This window comes from Gadus macrocephalus, chromosome 2 (assembly GCF_031168955.1).
Source record: "Gadus macrocephalus chromosome 2, ASM3116895v1".
NCBI lineage: Eukaryota > Metazoa > Chordata > Actinopteri > Gadiformes > Gadidae > Gadus > Gadus macrocephalus.
The window spans coordinates 129762-148669 of record NC_082383.1 but is presented as its reverse complement, the minus strand read 5'-3'; the positions used below and the strand labels follow the sequence as shown (position 1 = coordinate 148669).

The following is an 18908-nucleotide window of genomic DNA, read 5'->3' as shown; positions in this document are numbered from 1 at the left end:
ACACGCACCGCTGCTGTGATGAGTGTCGGCCTGACCTCGATTCAACAAGACAAACGCATTTTGAATGAGGAAATTTGGGTGTCTGCGCTGAAAGATAGGTCAGAATGTACAATAAGTACACTAGTACGAAAATGTCATCCTTGATGGCACAAAACCTGAAAGTGCTTCCTTTACAGAGCTGTCTGGCTTAGCTGTTGCTTTGGAACAAACCAAAGTAAACCAACCCTTCTGAACCTTTATCTCCTCGATGCATCTCTCGCGTCTTTCCAGTGTTTGGGGGTGCATTGTGTTACACGTGCAGGTCGGTCTGAACCAAACTGTTACAAACAAACAACGTTCTGCGTTTCATAAGCCCTCCTGTCGGGGGCGGGGGGGCTGATGGTGGTTTGGGTTGTGAGTGGGCTGAAGCGCGCCGCGGCCGAGGCCGATAGCTTCCTGTGTCCCCCCCCCTCCCGCCATTTTGGGGGCTCGGCGTCGAAGGGGGGCGGGGGGACACAGGAAGTGCGGTCAGCGAGCGGAGGGCGCGCAAAGCTCTGAAAGGTCACGCTGTCCACACGGCGTGTTTTAGGTTGTGGCAGGAAGTCGAGGGGGGGGGGGGGGGGGGGGTGCAGGTGAGAAAGATATGCGGGGGTGGAGGTGGTGTCGTGGAGTAAGCTGCACAACAGTGAGTGGGCGTAGAAAGTAAGAACAGGGCTGCTCGTCGATATACGAGGGTTAGTTCTAGAATAATTCAATGTAAGAGTTGTAAAACAATCTATTCATTGTGTAAACATCACACACACATCTCCAGAAAAACCTGAGCTTACTCTCATCAAGGGACTGGATATTGATTTATTAATATGAGCTTTCAAAGAGTACATATTGCTGAATGTTGTTTCTAGTTTAGCATTGTTTGCCTTACTGCAACGAGCCCACGCTGAAGCCTGTTCTGGAATAGTATCCGAGCAGAGGATAGGGTGGCACCAAGTCACATGATTCAACTCCTGAGAAGACCAGTCCTACAACAAATGGGCCCGTTTGTGATAGGTCCTTAAAGGTTCACCACGGGCCAGGTCCTTAAGGTTCTTCATTTATTCAGCCCATTGATTGACAGAAACGTTTCCCCAACAACCTGATCATACCTCTGTTGCTTCCTTCTCTTGGTGGCTTATCGAGGTGATAGGTGTTACAAACCACAAGCGTTAAAAAGGTGTGAAAAACCGTCACACAAACATCTTTCATTATTACCATTTCTTTCAGCTCACAGGAAAGTCACCACCACAAACACGACCGACGCATAAACAACCAGTCCTGTCAGGGTGAATGTCCAAACATCCTCTACACGTCTTCAGTCAGGCTGAAGTCAAACCTCCTTCTGATGGTTAACAGCCACAGCGCGCCTCAAGGGACGAGTGAAACAGGATCCCTGTGAGGCCGTTTGGAGCATTGGGCTGATGACACGCTACAGGCCTCGTGCCTGGATCCGTTGGGCATTGCAGTTCATAACACACACTGGACAATTTAAAATCAAGTAACCGAAATTAAAAAAGATGAAGGGCTGATTTTAAGTCTTTTATTCAATTTCTTAATATTACATTAACTGTGTTCATTTGCTTTTAATACCACACACAAATGTCAACTGGCTAAAACGATATAAAACATAACCTCCACAGTTTTCCGTATTTATATTATGTACATGCACTCATTTCTTCAGAGGCAAAGCAAACCTGTTTTTAAAGCCCCTCTTAGGCTGTGAGCCCGCCCCCTCTCACCTGGTGGACCCCCCGCCGGCCAATCAAACGAGAACATTAAGGAACGGAGGCTGGATGGGACATTGAGGAACGGAAAGGAGACGGATGCTATGTACACGCCGGCCGAACGCAAGACCGGCCGCCCAATGAGGAGACTCTGCGCCGCTCCAGTGCCCCGCCCGGGGCTTAATGATCATTAACCCCCAGGGATCATTAAGCCCCGCCCGGGACCCACAGGGATCATTAAGCCCCGCCCGGGACCCCAGGGATCATTAAGCCCCGCCCGGGACACCCAGGGATGGTTAACCCACAGGGATCATTAAGCCCCGCCCGGGGCTTAATGATCCCTGTGGGTTAACCATCCCAGAGATCATTAAGCCCCGGGCGGGGCTTAATGATCTCTGGGATGGTTAACCCACAGGGATCATTAACCCACAGGGATCAACAACCTCTTCTGGAGCCCACGGGCACTATCATTCAGACTTCAATCGTAGTGATGACCTTATTGTTATCAAATCTTGAGCAGACTTAAGTGAAACGCGGTTTTCTGTGAAATGATTAAGGGGGGAACCTTCCTTAAGGGGGCGGGGCCAAATGAAGACTGAGGGAGGAGCTAAACACTAAAACAAGAGGGTTCCCTGGTACGGCTCCGCCCCTACGCTGGGTCGCTCTGCAGCGCGGGCAAACCGCCCATCGCCTCCTGGAGCCATCGCCTCCTGGAGCCATCGCCTCCTGGAGCCATCGCCTCCTGGAGCCATCGCCTCCTGGAGCCAACGCCTCCTGGAGCCAACGCCTCCTGGAGCCAACGCCTCCTGGAGCCAACGCCTCCTGGAGCCAACGCCTCCTGGAGCCAACGCCTCCTGGAGCCAACGCCTCCTGGAGCCAACGCCTCCGTCCATCGGGCTGAGTGTAAGAAAAGGGCCGTCGAAAAACAAGAACAAAGCCTCAGCGAGAGAGGGAGCGCGGACTGGAGGGATCCGGTCAGGAGTAACAGACTCAGAGGGAACTAAAAGGCTACTGATGTTTTATTTTTAACAATACAATAGGCAGCAGGGCCCGTCCTGGTGCCTTTGGACACAAGGGGCTGAACGCAGGCCTACGGCCGCACAGGAAATCAGGGCAAATCGAAGCGGTATGGTGGGGGTGCATTCATGTCTAAGTCCAGTGGGAGGAGCTAAATACAAAAAAAACGATCAAGACGTTTGAACATTCCTCGTCCACGGACCAAGAAGACATGATGGGCAGAAAAGAAGAAGTTTAACGCGAGTCCTGTAGAATAGTAAAATGGATTAAAAGGTGGTTCTTTTTGGAGTGGTCCTTGGAGTTTGGCCCCCCCTCTGCTGGGTGGGCCGGCCGGCCGGGGAGGGGGGCTCTATGTGGGGGCGAACTTCTTGGCCTGCGCCCTCACCCTCTTCTCGTAGTCCATCCTGTTCTGGCTGCAACACACAGAGCATTGAGGTGAGAGGGACTCATGCATCAGAAGGCTGGGGCTGATTCTGAGAAACTCACCATTTGTCAGGCGGAAGTGGTTGAGCTAAATGAGGGACTTTTTACGAGACGTTTCTGAAGAATTCTTTCATTACTTTAGTCCTGAAGGTACATCCGAGGTAACCACACATGGAGACAGCCTCCCCATGACGGCAGCCCAGGGCCCGTGGTCCTGGGCCCGTAGAGCGAGACTAATTCACCCAGTTCCCTGACTCCCTGAACGGCTGTCCAACATTAAAGACCCCTCACCAATGGGGGCTCCAGTGAATCATGGATACATACGGCCTGCGAGGCCAGACACTCAACACCCTGGATCAGAACATCACTGGGGCCTCAGAGCCAGGCCGGGCCTCAGAGCCAGGCCGGGCCTCAGAGCCAGGCCGGGCCTCAGAGCCAGGCCGGGCCTCAGAGCCAGGCCGGGCCTCAGAGCCAGGCCGGGCCTCAGAGCCAGGCCGGGCCTCAGAGCCAGGCCGGGCCTCAGAGCCAGGCCGGGCCTCAGAGCCAGGCCGGGCCTCAGAGCCAGGCCGGGCCTCAGAGCCAGGCCGGGCCTCAGAGCCAGGCCGGGCCTCAGAGCCAGGCTAGACCAGAGGAAGGAGCCGGACGGGCTTCAGGGTACTGACCAGTAGATGGTGTAGGCCTCTGCCTGGGCTGGGTCCTGGATGTTGGGTTCGTTCAGAAGCTCCTGGATGCCCAGTAGGATCTGAAACCACACAGCCCTGTTAGAGCCAAACTGCTGAACCCCAAGCCCCACCTCCACCCTGCTCCCCAAACCCCACCCTGCTCCCCTAACCCCACCTCCACCCTGCTCCCCTAACCCCACCTCCACCCTGCTCCCCAAACCCCACCCTGCTCCCCTAACCCCACCTCCACCCTGCTCCCCAAACCCCACCCTGCTCCCCTAACCCCACCTCCACCCTGCTCCCCAAACCCCACCCTGCTCCCCTAACCCCACCTCCACCCTGCTCCCCTAACCCCACCTCCACCCTGCTCCCCAAACCCCACCTCCACCCTGCTCCCCTAACCCCACCTCCACCCTGCTCCCCAAACCCCACCCTGCTCCCCTAACCCCACCTCCACCCTGCTCCCCAAACCCCACCTCCACCCTGCTCCCCTAACCCCACCTCCACCCTGCTCCCCAAACCCCACCTCCACCCTGCTCCCCTAACCCCACCTCCACCCTGCTCCCCTAACCCCACCTCCACCCTGCTCCCCTAACCCCACCTCCACCCTGCTCCCCTAACCCCACCTCCACCCTGCTCCCCAAACCCCACCCTGCTCCCCAAACCCCACCTCCACCCTGCTCCCCTAACCCCACCTCCACCCTGCTCCCCTAACCCCACCTCCACCCTGCTCCCCTAACCCCACCTCCACCCTGCTCCCCTAACCCCACCTCCACCCTGCTCCCCTAACCCCACCTCCTAGGTCTGTGTTAACCCTGGTTGGGGGTGGGGGTGTGGTTGTGTAATGGACCCCAATGGCTGCAGAAGTGCTGTGGTTCTCGCCGGATGTATTATCTGTTACTTTTATTGGAAACACGGCCCACTTAAGTTCCAAGAAAGACACAGGGCTCTGAACACACGGGGGGACTTCACGTGGTCACACAACAGAAGGTAGATTGTACACTTCAACCAAACGTCACCACAGCCCTCATCCCTCGACTCTAGGGAAGACCAAGAAAAAACACCAAAGCCCCATTCTGGAGGACCGCCAGAAAGGTGAAATATAATTAAGACCCTAAACTGGAGTCTAGTACTGACTAGTACTAGTACTGTTATTATTAGCAAGCAGAGCGTGACTGTGTTGTGTGATTGGGAGCACCTGTACCCCAGGTAGAAGACCCCGAGAGGGCCCTGACTACTGGTGATGTACTGCTTCAAAGTGGTCGCCATACGTCGACCACTTTGAAGCAGTACATCGGAACACCTTCACACACGGAAGTATTATTCCCCGATAATTTTCAATGGAGCAAACTTGTGTTTGTCCAGATCAATCAAGGAACCCCTATACTGCCCCCTAGTGTCCGTCGGTCACAGCAGGACTAGCCCCAGGGTCTGTCTGGTAACACCGCTGGTCTGTATACGGGCGTGTGTGCGTTCAGACCTGCTTGATGGTGATGGCCGGCCTCCAGTCCTTGTCTTCCTCCAGGATGGACAGACAGACGGTGCCTGACGGGTACACATTGGGGTGGAATATAGGAGGCTCGAACTTGCCTGATCGGAATCCAACAGAAAACAGGTTCAGTGCTTGATAGGAAAAAGCCCAACACGATTAGTTCTACTATTCATTTCACCCTGCAAATATAAACGACTTATTTGTGCCGAGGCAACACAAATGAAAACCACCTACTGAGTGGTACGATACTCACACTTGGGAGGGGAGGAGGGGTAGTCGTCTTTGAACAGCATTCTCAGCTTGTACAAGCCCCCTTCCCACAAGGTCTGAAGAACAAAGACGATGGCACTTTTACTCAAGTGCTCAATATGTGGAAACTGACTTTTACAGCATTTAGTGGAACGAACCGAATGGGCCAAACACAACCAATGTATAAAAACCCTGGTTAACTGTATTAAAAAGGACAGGATGATTTGACTCGGCTAATGAGGTCGTCTTTCGGGCTGTCGAAGATACGGTTGAAGCTACAGTTGATCTGGGGGTCAGGCTCTATGATACGGTTGAAGCTAGTTGATCTGGGGGTCAGGCTCTATGATACGGTTGAAGCTAGTTGATCTGGGGGTCAGGCTCTATGATACGGTTGAAGCTACAGTTGATCTGGGGGTCAGGCTCTATGATACGGTTGAAGCTAGTTGATCTGGGGGTCAGGCTCTATGATACGGTTGAAGCTAGTTGATCTGGGGGTCAGGCTCTATGATACGGTTGAAGCTACAGTTGATCTGGGGGTCAGGCTCTATGATACGGTTGAAGCTACAGTTGATCTGGGTCAGGCTCTATGATACGGTTGAAGCTACAGTTGATCTGGGGGTCAGGCTCTATGATACGGTTGAAGCTAGTTGATCTGGGGGTCAGGCTCTATGATACGGTTGAAGCTACAGTTGATCTGGGGGTCAGGCTCTATGATACGGTTGAAGCTAGTTGATCTGGGGGTCAGGCTCTATGATACGGTTGAAGCTAGTTGATCTGGGGGTCAGGCTCTATGATACGGTTGAAGCTACAGTTGATCTGGGGGTCAGGCTCTATGATACGGTTGAAGCTAGTTGATCTGGGGGTCAGGCTCTATGATACGGTTGAAGCTAGTTGATCTGGGGGTCAGGCTCTATGATACGGTTGAAGCTACAGTTGATCTGGGGGTCAGGCTCTATGATACGGTTGAAGCTAGTTGATCTGGGGGTCAGGCTCTATGATACGGTTGAAGCTAGTTGATCTGGGGGTCAGGCTCTATGATACGGTTGAAGCTAGTTGATCTGGGGGTCAGGCTCTATGATACGGTTGAAGCTACAGTTGATCTGGGGGTCAGGCTCTATGATACGGTTGAAGCTAGTTGATCTGGGGGTCAGGCTCTATGATACGGTTGAAGCTAGTTGATCTGGGGGTCAGGCTCTATGATACGGTTGAAGCTACAGTTGATCTGGGGGTCAGGCTCTATGATACGGTTGAAGCTACAGTTGATCTGGGGGTCAGGCTCTATGATACGGTTGAAGCTACAGTTGATCTGGGGGTCAGGCTCTATGATACGGTTGAAGCTACAGTTGATCTGGGGGTCAGGCTCTATGATACGGTTGAAGCTACAGTTGATCTGGGGGTCAGGCTCTATGATACGGTTGAAGCTAGTTGATCTGGGGGTCAGGCTCTATGATACGGTTGAAGCTAGTTGATCTGGGGGTCAGGCTCTATGATACGGTTGAAGCTACAGTTGATCTGGGGGTCAGGCTCTATGATACGGTTGAAGCTAGTTGATCTGGGGGTCAGGCTCTATGATACGGTTGAAGCTAGTTGATCTGGGGGTCAGGCTCTATGATACGGTTGAAGCTACAGTTGATCTGGGGGTCAGGCTCTATGTCGGTGGGCCATTGGCCACAGCAAGGCTGCGCTGCTTCTTCACGCTGTTCCCCTCATTCTCTTCAGCGGTGAGGTGAGCTGGGACCAGGATACACTTAAACCCTTTAAACTACTGAGTTTATGGTTAGGTGGTTAGGTGGGCAGGACTGCACTATTACTGTTTATCCTCTTTTAAAGGTATTAACATGGAATTAAGATAGCGACTTATCGTGATACCTGGATTTATAGTATAAATGAATAACGATGAGAAGATAAGCCCTTGAATGGTTGAATATGAGGTTTGAAACTTCAGTGAGAAACTAGATTTAGTGTGATAGCCTACTTTATAACTTTATTACTCTGTATAGTTCCACGTAACGACCCTGCGAGAGCCCGCTGTGCATAATAGTATTTTGGAGTCATAAGCCTGACGTGATATTAATCAATATAGTGCTAAAATCCCGATAATTATTGTGTAAATAAATATGTCCATATAGCCAGCCCTACTCAAGGGCATATCTTATTGCTTGACTATTTGTGTGGATGGGGCCAAACTGATTGTTATTAAATATACAAAGAAATCCTTAATCTGTCGTCGTCCATTAGGCTTCCTGTTAACTAATAAATGGTGCTTGTACAGAGACCATATCTCACTCTGGTTGTGCCGTAATACCGATAGCACGGCTGGATTACCTTCAGTACTGTCTGCGGGCCGACTGAAGCCCAGCCAGGGTTGGAGGACCACCCTAACCCGTACCCAGCTGATAGTCAGTGTAACAGCCCTCCCTCACGTGTAATATTGTTTGAATTACTTCGTTATGAATTTATTGAACCAGAGAGCTGAACTCTGCATGAGGTCCACTTACTCCTTTCTTCCCGGGGATGGCGCACTCCCAGTTCATCAGATTCATGGTGCCATCTGGGTTTTTAGTGGGCACAGCAACAAATCCCTGTGGGGCAGACAAGAAGAGGTCATGGTTGATAAACACAGACTTCACTAAACCGGGACCATAACCGGACTGGTACATCAGAATGCAGCATTGTATATTTTTCTGCCGATGGATTAACATAAATATACAGTAAAGTAAACCTAGGCTAATGAACGAGGTAAAAACAGCCGTCGGGTCCTGGAGGGCGTCCCAGGTCAGAGATGTATGGATGATGCTCTTTGCACTTCATATAAACTTATCTGAATTGACTTACGAAGGGGTGGTCTTTCCTCCAGGCTTTGCGCTCCTGAGACAATCTGCTAAGAGCAATGCCAGACATTGCAGCTCATTAACGCCTCCCTGCGGAAAAACAAACCAAAGACACGCACACGTTTCAGCTGGGGATCGTGGGATGTGTCAAATAAGCAGCTCAAAAAACAGACATTATATAATTCTTCACAGTAAATCCAAAGTCCGGGGTTTCCGACCCGACTCTAAAGCACTCCGCCACAAACGGCTCCGTGCCCGTAGCGCTGCGTCGGGTGCGTTTATTAAATTACTGATAAAAAGGCGCCATTCAACACCGAATGATAGCCGTTCAGATTAACGTACCTCGTTGTTTTATTTGACCGAACCCGGATGAGTTAATCCCCGGTGTGGATGGTTTTTGGGGAACACTGTGGGCTACCTAGCTTGTTTTCTCAACACCGTTAGCTATGCAGATCGCGTACAACCGCTGGAAAAACAAAAGCTTTGAGTGTTTGAGACAACGTGCGAGTCCGGCGGGCGTCGTCTGGTCTGGGCCTGAATACTAGAACATCAACATCACTTCAGCAACGTTTATCTTTCATAAACCTTTATGTATTTCAACGTAACCATAACAGCTGTACAGGACAATGCAACTCGTAGATGCCGCTTCGATAGCTAGCATTGAAGAAGGACCCCAATTTGTTTATTTCGTCAGGACCTTCAGGCGGTCCACGGGCAGCTTTCTCCTCTCATTCCAAGACAGAAGTCAAAATGCCGTTTTTGTTGTGACATTTTACCCGTAATGTCGATAATAATAATACATCAGTTACTTATATCTACAAACAGCTTTTATAATTATGGATCTTCTGTTGGTGCATTTTTTTTTTTAATAAGATGACTCCAGAGTTAACAATTATTATTGGAATGACTCGTATCGCTGAATACGTCGTCGTTCATCGTTGATCACAATGCATTGTATACTTAAATGATATAATATATAGACGACTAGGATCCAAGTCATTGTATGGAATGCTTGTGCCACACGTAAATGAGACCTTCCACGACCCTTTGGTTTTTCAATTTAAATCAAGGTTGCCTTTGTGAGACACGTCACATATACACATATATATAGGATACATAAAGTCGTTATAAATGGGAAGCTTTCTGCGCTTTTGGCAAACAGGCAGTTGGTTTGACCCCCCAAAATCTAGTTTTGGAACCGGTATAAACCGGTTCTGATTTGCTCTGCGTCAGCAACATAAATTTCCAGCCGCCAGTGCACGGGGCTGATTGGTTGTTTGTTCTTTCTGGTAGTTGATTATTGTTTCCTGTCAACACGTTTGACGAGGCATCATGTTCCTGGAATTATCTCCGTAGTTTATTCGGGAATGTAACAAGAAAGCACGATGTTTGGAAAAAAGACATTTGACACATATTGAAGTGAAACTATGTTTAATTATCTACAATGACTTGAAGGAAGTTAAAATCGCTCGAGGGTTTTGTAACTTTCCGCCGACGCCCCCTTTCCACACGGACGCGTTCGTGCGTCACCAGAGCTGGACTTCCGAACATTGGATGATTGACAGGTTCACATTGTGGGCCATTTTTATTTAGTAATAACTGAAATTATTCCATACACTGTCCAAACCTTGCTACGCAGCGACATGTACAGAATTTATTTCCCTGCCAAAAGAAAGATACACCAGGCTAGATAATTATTATTATTATGAAAAAATATTTCACATTATCAACATTAGTTTGAACACTTCGAAGCAAAGCAATCAAAGTTTGAATGCCAAGGCACTTTGATTTAAACTGGTGTTATTGTTGAGGCATATGTATCAACATAGGTACACAACGTTATATTATAGCCCAAATCTGTTCAATGTTATTTTCTGTATTTGTAAATAAAATGCAGGCCTATACTTCAATCTGTACAGCCCATCAGACCCAACAGACCCAACAGACCCAACAGACCCATCAGACCCAACAGACCCATCAGACCCATCAGACCCATCAGACCCATCAGACCCAACAGACCCATCAGACCCATCAGACCCATCAGACCCATCAGACCCAACAGACCCATCAGACCCATCAGACCCAACAGACCCAACAGACCCATCAGACCCAACAGACCCATCAGACCCATCAGACCCATCAGACCCAACAGACCCATCAGACCCATCAGACCCATCAGACCCATCAGACCCATCAGACCCAACAGACCCATCAGACCCATCAGACCCAACAGACCCATCAGACCCATCAGACCCATCAGACCCATCAGACCCATCAGACCCAACAGACCCATCAGACCCATCAGACCCATCAGACCCAACAGACCCAACAGACCCATCAGACCCATCAGACCCATCAGACCCAACAGACCCATCAGACCCATCAGACCCATCAGACCCATCAGACCCAACAGACCCATCAGACCCATCAGACCCATCAGACCCAACAGACCCAACAGACCCATCAGACCCATCAGACCCATCAGACCCATCAGGGATCCTCAACCATTCAGCAACACATGAGACTTCTGAAGGCCCCATGCTGGACAACATCCGCCCTGGAGAAGGTCCTCCAGCCCTGGAGAAGGTCCTCCACCCTCCAGCCCTGGAGAAGGTCCTCTTGGAGCCGTTAGGTGGTCCTCAGGGCTGGAGGTGTCAGGTGGTCCTCTGGGAGGTGTCAGGTGGTCCTCAGGGCTGGAGGTGTCAGGTGGTCCTCTGGGAGGTGTCAGGTGGTCCTCAGGGCTGGAGGTGTCAGGTGGTCCTCAGGGCTGGAGGTGTCAGGTGGTCCTCTGGGAGGTGTCAGGTGGTCCTCTGGGAGGTGTCAGGTGGTCCTCTGGGAGGTGTCAGGTGGTCCTCTGGGAGGTGTCAGGTGGTCCTCTGGGAGGTGTCAGGTGGTCCTCAGGGCTGGAGGTGTCAGGTGGTCCTCTGGGAGGTGTCAGGTGGTCCTCTGGGAGGTGTCAGGTGGTCCTCTGGGAGGTGTCAGGTGGTCCTCTGGGAGGTGTCAGGTGGTCCTCTGGGAGGTGTCAGGTGGTCCTCTGGGAGGTGTCAGGTGGTCCTCAGGGCTGGAGGTGTCAGGTGGTCCTCTGGGAGGTGTCAGGTGGTCCTCAGGGCTGGAGGTGTCAGGTGGTCCTCAGTTCTCTACGGGCCCTCAGAGAGGACCAGCTCCGGGGGGGCCCTCTTGAACCACTCGGACCAGGAGCCGTCGTAGACGCAGGCCCCCGGGTGCCCCAGCAGGGCGGCCGCCAGCGCCACGTGGCAGGCCGTGACCCCGGAGCCGCAGGACACCCAGAGGGGCGCGGCTAGGTCCACCCCCGCCTCCCGGAACAGCTGGGCCAGGTCCTGGGGCCCCCGCACCTCCCCCGAGGGCCCCAGGACCGAGGTGAAGGGCATGTTGACGGCCCCCGGGAAGTGGCCCGGACGGGTGTCTGAGAGGAGGAGCAGAGGAAGAGGAGGAGGAGGAAGAGGAGAGGTGGAGGAGAGGTGGAGGAGAGGGGGAGGAGGAGGAAGAAGAAGAAGAAGAAGAAGAAGAAGAAGAAGAAGAAAGAGGAGGAAGAGGAGAGGGGGAGGAGGAGGAGAGGAGGGGGAGGAGGAGGAGGAGGAAGAGGAGAGGAGGGTGAGGAGAGGAGGAGGTGAGGAGGAAGAGGAGGAAGAGAGGAGGAGAAGCAGAGGAAGAGGAGGAGGAGGAGAAGAGGAGGAAGAGGAGGGAGAGGAGGAAGAAGAGAGGGGGAGGAGGAAGAGGATGAGAGGAGGGGGAGGAGGAGGAGGAGGGAGAGGAGCAGGAGGAGGGAGGGTCTCAGATAGGAGGGCAGTGAGAACAGCCTGGTGGCCAATCACACGTTGGACATGCTGAGTAACGCTCTTATGAACTGATGAACACGTTTGTCTAGTGTCTGATGATGTGATAGTCGTGTAAAAAATGTATAATAGTAAAAACTCGCTACTAAATGACAAACTTACAAGTTCATAAGATTCATTCTACCAAAAAAAGAATGAATACCTTTATTTGTATTACCTTGATGTTTATGGCTACAGTTCAGGAAAAGCCATTGTATTTTATAGATAGTGTAGAGTCTATCCCTGGAAGGACAGACTCTGGATCCTGAGCGATTTTTTCTTGGGAAACTGTGGTTCGGATATTTAGATGCATCGCAGTAGACCCCTGTGGAGACTCACCATCTCTGGGCTCGGGTTCGATGCCCTTGAACCGACCCGCCGACCGGGCATCGACCACCTGGACCCGTTTGGTTCGGATGTTTTCCAACACGTCTTCATACGTCTTGACCAAGGACCGGTCTACACTTGCCTTGAACTCCGCGCGCTCGGGTTCAGAGGGGACAGAGGTCAGGGGGTGACCCTCAGCCAGCCAGTTCTTCATCCCACCGTCCAGCACCGACACGGCGGGGTGCCCGAACAGGCGGAACATCCACCACACGCGCGGCGCGCTGAACGACCCAAGGGGGCTCGTGTCGTACACCACCACGTGCGTGTCGTTCGCGATGCCCAGGTGACCGACGTACTCCGCGAACTCGGCCGGACTCGGAACCATGTGGTCGAAGGCGGAGGTCTTATCGGAGCACTCGTCAACGTCGAAGAACGAGGCGCCGGGGATGTGCGACTGTTGGAACTCCGCCCGGGGGTTCCGCCGCACCTTGGCCAGGTACCAGGAGCTGTCCAGGACCCGCAGCTTGGGGCCCACCAGGCGGTTCTTCAGGGCGTCTGCGAGCCATTTCCCCGTGACGAGGGCTCGGGTCTGAGCCGCCATGGTGATCCGGTGTCGTTGATCCCGACTGAACCCGATATGAGTCAGAGAGCGAGACCGCCCGCTGCTGACGGCTGGGGTCAAGAGAAGCTAACAAGTAGAGCTGAACAGAAAACTTAACTTTACGTTCCGTCAGCAACTACATGTGATGATATGGAGCCTCTTAGTGAACGAGTGCACTTGCAGTGGCTTTCGTAAACATGTTCAATACTTTTCTCAAAGTGTACTACCTCACTCCAACCACACGGGGGCGCCCCGGGACCGCGACTCTGCATCACTCTGATCACCAGTAAATAAAGTAAAGTTTTATTCGGCTGTTAAGCGTGACGTAACACCCTTTCAAAATAAAACTTCCGGTGTAACACCGAATTCTGCGACCCACCGAAAAGTGTGACCCCAGGGGGCGCTGTTGCACATTTCTGCATGGAATGGAGCGACTGCTTCTTCGTTGTTTAATCTCTTCATCGCGGTAAAACCGGTCTAGATTATCTAAGAGTCTAAACAGTCTTTAAAACACAGTTTACAATTTATGAAACCTTTATTTGATCAGTTAAAATACCAAAAAGGGGAGATTTCACTGCATTCTTTTGCATCTGGACCACCGTAGAACTGTCCTGATTGAAAACCACTACAGCTAGAAACTAGTTTCAGATTTGTGATACTTTTACCCTATTTGTGAAAATGTAATAAAGACTCATTTTAATGCTTTTTTTTTTGTCCAGACCGCATTAGAGCTGGTCCTGATTGAAAACAACTACACCTAGACTCTTCAAATCTGGACTAGATTATCAAAGTGAGGCTATACATTGTATAAAACATAGTTTCAGATTTGTGAAACGGGGATGTGGGCTCCGGCTTCCCCCTCCACACACACACACACACACACACACGTTTTGTTTTTTTTAAGAAAAGTTTTGAGTAGGCCTGTTGGCCTGAGTCAACCTTTAAATAAAATGAGACTGTTGGTAATCCTTAGTATTAATTTATTTAAAATGAATTCAATAGAAAAGTTACAAATGTATAAAACCATGGAAATGGACCCAATCCAACTGAAATTATTGTTTTACAAAGATTTGAAATACTGTTTCTCTTCAAACCTAAAACAAAAACTCTAAAACAGTGACGAATGAAGAATGTATGCACACAAAATCATGCAGTAAGAGCATTTGAAGGACCCTTCAAGATTCTATATATATATTTAAAACAATTCTAGTACTTAGGATCTTTGGTATAGTTTTATATTATAGCAAATAAAATAAGAGTTATAAAAAGAGTTAGCATATAGAATAACTTAAGGCAACTGTTACAAAATAATAAAGTCATTGAAATTGACCCCTATTCCATTTCAAATCTTTATTTAATGGAAAATATTCAAACTCATATTTTTGTATTATAGCAAATAATTTGTTGAACTCATAGAATATCATTTTACAGTTTGTTAAGACAAAGATAAAGTGTGGCAGAACATATTTCAGCATCAACATACTTCAGCAGAACAGATAAATAAAGGTAATAATAATAAGGTTAATTAATGGTAATAGTCTTACAAATAATTTATACAATCACATGAACTGAATGCAATATTTAGTAGTTATATGTCGATAAATCATCAATTCAACAATAAATATTCTCACATTTATTTATTGGGTGTAGAATGGAACAACTCAACTGTATTATTCTGTTCCTGCCGTTGAAGGTACTTTGAGGTCCTGAGGTTCTATAATGAAGGAACCTGAAGGTACTTTGAGGTCCTGAGGTTCTATAATGACCGGAACCTGAAGGGCGCTGCATCACTGCGGATCAGGGCATGTACTTTTTTGACTTCATCCTGGGTATGATTTGAATGTCTCTGATGTCATCGTGCTGAAGAAGCCAACACAGGTAGCGTTCTGTACCCATGCCCCACCCGCTGGTGAGTAGGGGCCTCACCTGCCGCATGTTAATGTACCACTTGTATGACTCTTCGGGCACCGCGTGGTGCCTGAGGGCCTCCTGAACTAGCTCAGGGGTGGAGTGGCGCTCGCCCAGACCTACAGTCTCCCCGAGGCCCAGCAGGAGGTCCGAGGCCTTGGCCTTGCTCTGCCCTGACCCTTCCACATAGGCCTGGTAGAAGGGGACGCCCAGGTGGTCCATCTCCGTCAGCCACACGGCGCCGCCATACTTCTCGATCAACACCCTCTCGCCCTTGCGGGTCAGCTTCCGGCCAAAGTGTGGCTGGCCTTGCTGAACCCACTCCAAACAGTCTGCAGAGGGCATCATGGGAATGGCTTGGTCTAGTGGGACTCTTGGTAGAGGCTGGTTTCCATGAAGCTTACTCAACATGTCCGTGATATGGGTCAGGGTCCCAGCGGTGTTTAGTATGATGTCAGAGTGGTTTTTCAGCATGGCGTTGGTGAGGTGAAACACGTAGGCCTCTGCTATCTGAATGGCATTGTCCATATCACCCAGGAGTTCACACTCCACATGGTAGAACTGATTCAAGTGTGTGGCATCAGGGTCTTCCCCTCTGAAGCTGGGCGATATGTAGTAAGTCCCTCGGAGGCTCTCCTGGAAGCGGAGGAAGTACTCCAGTACAAACTGCATGGAGTCTGCAAGGTAAACATCTTGGCCCAATATGTTCACCAAGACCGGCTCTGAATCCGACCCCAGGCCCATGGGGGAGGAGATGGTGTCAGTGGTGAGAGGCGTCAGAGCGTATGAGTACTGGCAGACATTATGGAAATACTCCACTGTGCTGTGAAAGAGGGTGTTTTGAATCTGAAACATGTTGTGGTACCACTGACTCCTGATGGCAATCATGGAGTGGGTCTGAGGTTCTTGCCATGATCCAGGAGGCTTACATTGGCTGATGGTTGAGTGGATTTTCTCAAGGGCTTCAGGCTTGGCAGCTTGACCATTGAGTGAAGACACATATCCGGGGTAGCTTTGGAAATGTTCAGGTTGCAGTTCTTCAGGCTTGCTGCCATCTGGTGACGGTACTAGAGGAATCATCTTAGCATGGGCGTAATCAATCTCAAAGCCTTCAAAAATGAGTGCAACTCCCCTAGCTCTCATTCCCTCTTCCAGTAGTTTGGCTACTTTATAGATAGCTCGGGTCAGTGCTGTGTAGTCTGCATCTTCTAAACTCAAGATGTCACTGGAAAGGGGCTTGCGAGGCACCACAACTGTAAGTCCGGGCGTGTTAGGGTATGGCGTCAGGAATGCAACATGCTCCGAGTCCTCCCAAACTCTCCATTGTTTCTCTTCTCCACGTACAATACGAGAGAACAGGTCGTCACTGGAATGATCCCCCAAGTAATCATAGCAAGAAGGGGCGTTTGGTGTTGGCAGTTTATCCCTAACCTTGGCCTGAACCTGGTCCAGCAGTCCATCCTCACAGCGAGGCCCACTCTTTGAGGAGCAGTAGCCAGGATCAAAGGCTTTGAAGTCCTCTTGTTGGGATACATGAGGGTGCCAGTCCGTTTCTAGGCCATGGAGTGGCAGCAGTTTGATTTGGGCTGGGTGGTCAGGGGATGGGTTAGAAACCAAGGCACAGCGCTGTACTCCAAGTTTCTTACACAGCAGGTTAGAAACGGTTTTTGCTGCTTGAAGCATGGCCTCAAAATCAGGTAGAGCTAACTGGAAGATGCTGCTTGGACCACTTAACGCTTTTCTCGTCAGAATTGTATCCCCTGGAGTCCAAGGCTTTGGATTAAGGTGGGCAACTAGCTCATCTGTCTCCCAGATCACATTGGAGATCTCAGGCATAGGTCTGAGGACCTCAACCCGTGAAATTCCGCCAACCATGGAGGCTACAAACATCACCCCAGCACTGGTCTCAATGACGGCTTCTCCTTTAGAATCGACAGCGATGATCCCGGCGCTGATGCCTTTGAGGTTTTCAGAGATCACTTCTCGACATGCTTGTCTGAGGGTGTAACCTTTGTGGTTGTAGAGAATGGCTACTTTCTGTGCTACTGTGTGCCTCAGAAACACATCTCCATCTCCTGAGCATGTAATAGCTAGCTTGTCATCCCCATATATCCCTGCTCCTACTACAGCTGTGTCTCCAACCCTGCCTTTCAGCTTCCCTACCAAACCCCCTGTAGACGTTGCAGCAGCTAGCTTACGCCAGCGGTCCAGTGCCACCGCTCCCACAGTCTGTGGATGGTTGTTCTGTGGATTGACGTCAGCCTGCAGCTTCACCATTAGCTCTTTGTGACGGATATCAGTGTAGAAGTAATCTGGGCCGAGAGGTTCCCCTGGCTCCAAACCGTGAACAAAGTCCTCCGCTCCTTCTCCCACAATCATGGAGTGGGGACTCTTATCCATCACACACCTGGCGGCCTTTATGGGGTTTTTTACCCTCTGCAAGCAGGCTACAGATCCAGAATTAATCCCACTGCAATCCACTATGGTGGCCTCCATTTCATTTTTTCCATCTTTGTTAAAAACAGAACCCTTCCCTGCATTGAAGAGGAAGCAATCTTCCAAAGCTTCCACTGACCTCTGAACTGCATCAAGGCTGCTGCCCCCATGTTGAAGCACTTGGGAGCCGAGGCCTAAGGCTGTCTTTAGAGCAAACTCAATGACCTCCACTACTTTGCTGTTTAACATCATCACCTCTCCAGCCCCGCCATGTATTACCAGAGTAAAGTCTGGGCTCATGGAGTCTGAATTGGGTTTTATTTTGGACAGAGGCCCTTCTACAGAGCGGTTCACCTCTGCATTCACTGACCCTACTTGGCCGTCATGGAGTACACAATCCAGAGCACCCATTTGGCATGCGATGGAGTATCTGAGAGCTAGTAGCATCACTAGCTTCATGTTGATCGCCAGACTGTCACGAAGGTTTTCCAACACCGTGGCAAAGCTACCTTTAGCATTTAACACCATCAAGACCTTGTCTCTCCTTCCAAGGTAAGTAACAGCTAGTTGGTCCTTAGCATAAACATTTCCGACTGCACACTCTACACCTTCCATTAGATCTTTACCAGTGAGGTAAACAGAGGGACATCCAAAGGGATCCAGGAACTTTTTTAGTGGGTTGTCTGATGGCAAAGACCACCGAAGGGCAGCAAGATGAGGACCTACTCCCTGGCCACTTTTTGTTGCTTTGATGAGGTTCTTGTGCTCCAGAAAGGCAACATGGAACAGTTGTAGAAGATGAGCGCTATACTGAGGAGCGTCGTCATGCCGCACACAGGATGCAAGGGCGCCCACCAGCTCTCGAGACCTCATAGTCAGGGAGTATGTTGGGTCGCAGCGGCCATGTTTGTAGTGCCGCATGTGGGTTGGTGTGACAATGATGTGATTGGCTGCAGACTCACCAAAAATTTGACTCAAGGAAAGTTGCAGAGAAAAGTTTATCCAGGCATCGTACAGGCCTCTTTGACTTCTCAATGCTGAAAAAACATCTGGGTATGAGGACACCTCAAAAGTAATGACTGGATGAGTGGCCTTTAAGGAAGGGCTTGGGGTGATTCTGATTTCTTGCAAGGGGAAAGGTAGGGGAGTTGGGGTCACCCTACTGCCATCGCTTTGTGCGTCAGAGCGGCCGTGGTCCTCGGGGCCGTAGTGGTCGAGGTTGATGTCTACCGTTTCAGAGAGATGAAACAGACACTCTGACACCAGCCCCGCTACCATTCCATCCACCGCGCTGTGCTCAAACACCATCCCCGCCGTGCTGTCCTTGAACACCACCACGTTGACCACCTGTCAAACCAAATGAAAATGAATGTGTTTATCAATGAATATGATT

General features: G+C 50.4%; 4 protein-coding genes across 4 annotated transcripts in view; all 4 read right to left on the bottom strand.

Moving 5' to 3' along the window:
- The window catches only part of LOC132474193 (uncharacterized protein C6orf132 homolog), an 8237-nt gene extending 5765 nt beyond the window's left edge, over positions 1-2472 (bottom strand). Inside the window, exon 1 of the mRNA XM_060074739.1 lies at positions 2390-2472. Coding sequence (XP_059930722.1) covers positions 2390-2472 — 83 coding nt within the window. The remainder of the gene's footprint in view (positions 1-2389) is intronic.
- Positions 2473-2737: 265 nt separating this feature from the next.
- LOC132474707 (SUMO-conjugating enzyme UBC9-like) lies at positions 2738-9114 on the bottom strand. Its single transcript, XM_060075554.1, has 7 exons — positions 8753-9114; positions 8415-8500; positions 8078-8161; positions 5584-5656; positions 5319-5428; positions 3839-3918; positions 2738-3166 (listed from the first exon to the last, which is right to left on the bottom strand). Exons 2-7 carry the CDS (start codon positions 8478-8480, stop codon positions 3103-3105), a joined length of 477 nt encoding a protein of 158 aa, XP_059931537.1. The 5' UTR covers positions 8481-8500; positions 8753-9114; the 3' UTR covers positions 2738-3102.
- A 1062-nt stretch (positions 9115-10176) lies between these two features.
- mpst (mercaptopyruvate sulfurtransferase) lies at positions 10177-13454 on the bottom strand. Its single transcript, XM_060075540.1, has 2 exons — positions 12583-13454; positions 10177-11834 (listed from the first exon to the last, which is right to left on the bottom strand). The coding sequence occupies exons 1-2, from the start codon at positions 13169-13171 to the stop codon at positions 11548-11550; spliced, it is 876 nt and encodes a 291-aa protein (XP_059931523.1). The 5' UTR covers positions 13172-13454; the 3' UTR covers positions 10177-11547.
- Positions 13455-14130: 676 nt separating this feature from the next.
- si:ch211-256m1.8 (uncharacterized) overlaps positions 14131-18908 on the bottom strand; it is a 7504-nt gene continuing 2726 nt past the window's right edge. The window contains exons 4-5 of the mRNA XM_060075520.1: positions 14925-18862; positions 14131-14882 (exon numbers count right to left, since the gene is read on the bottom strand). Coding sequence (XP_059931503.1) covers positions 14969-18862 — 3894 coding nt within the window. The 3' untranslated portion in view covers positions 14131-14882; positions 14925-14968. The remainder of the gene's footprint in view (positions 14883-14924; positions 18863-18908) is intronic.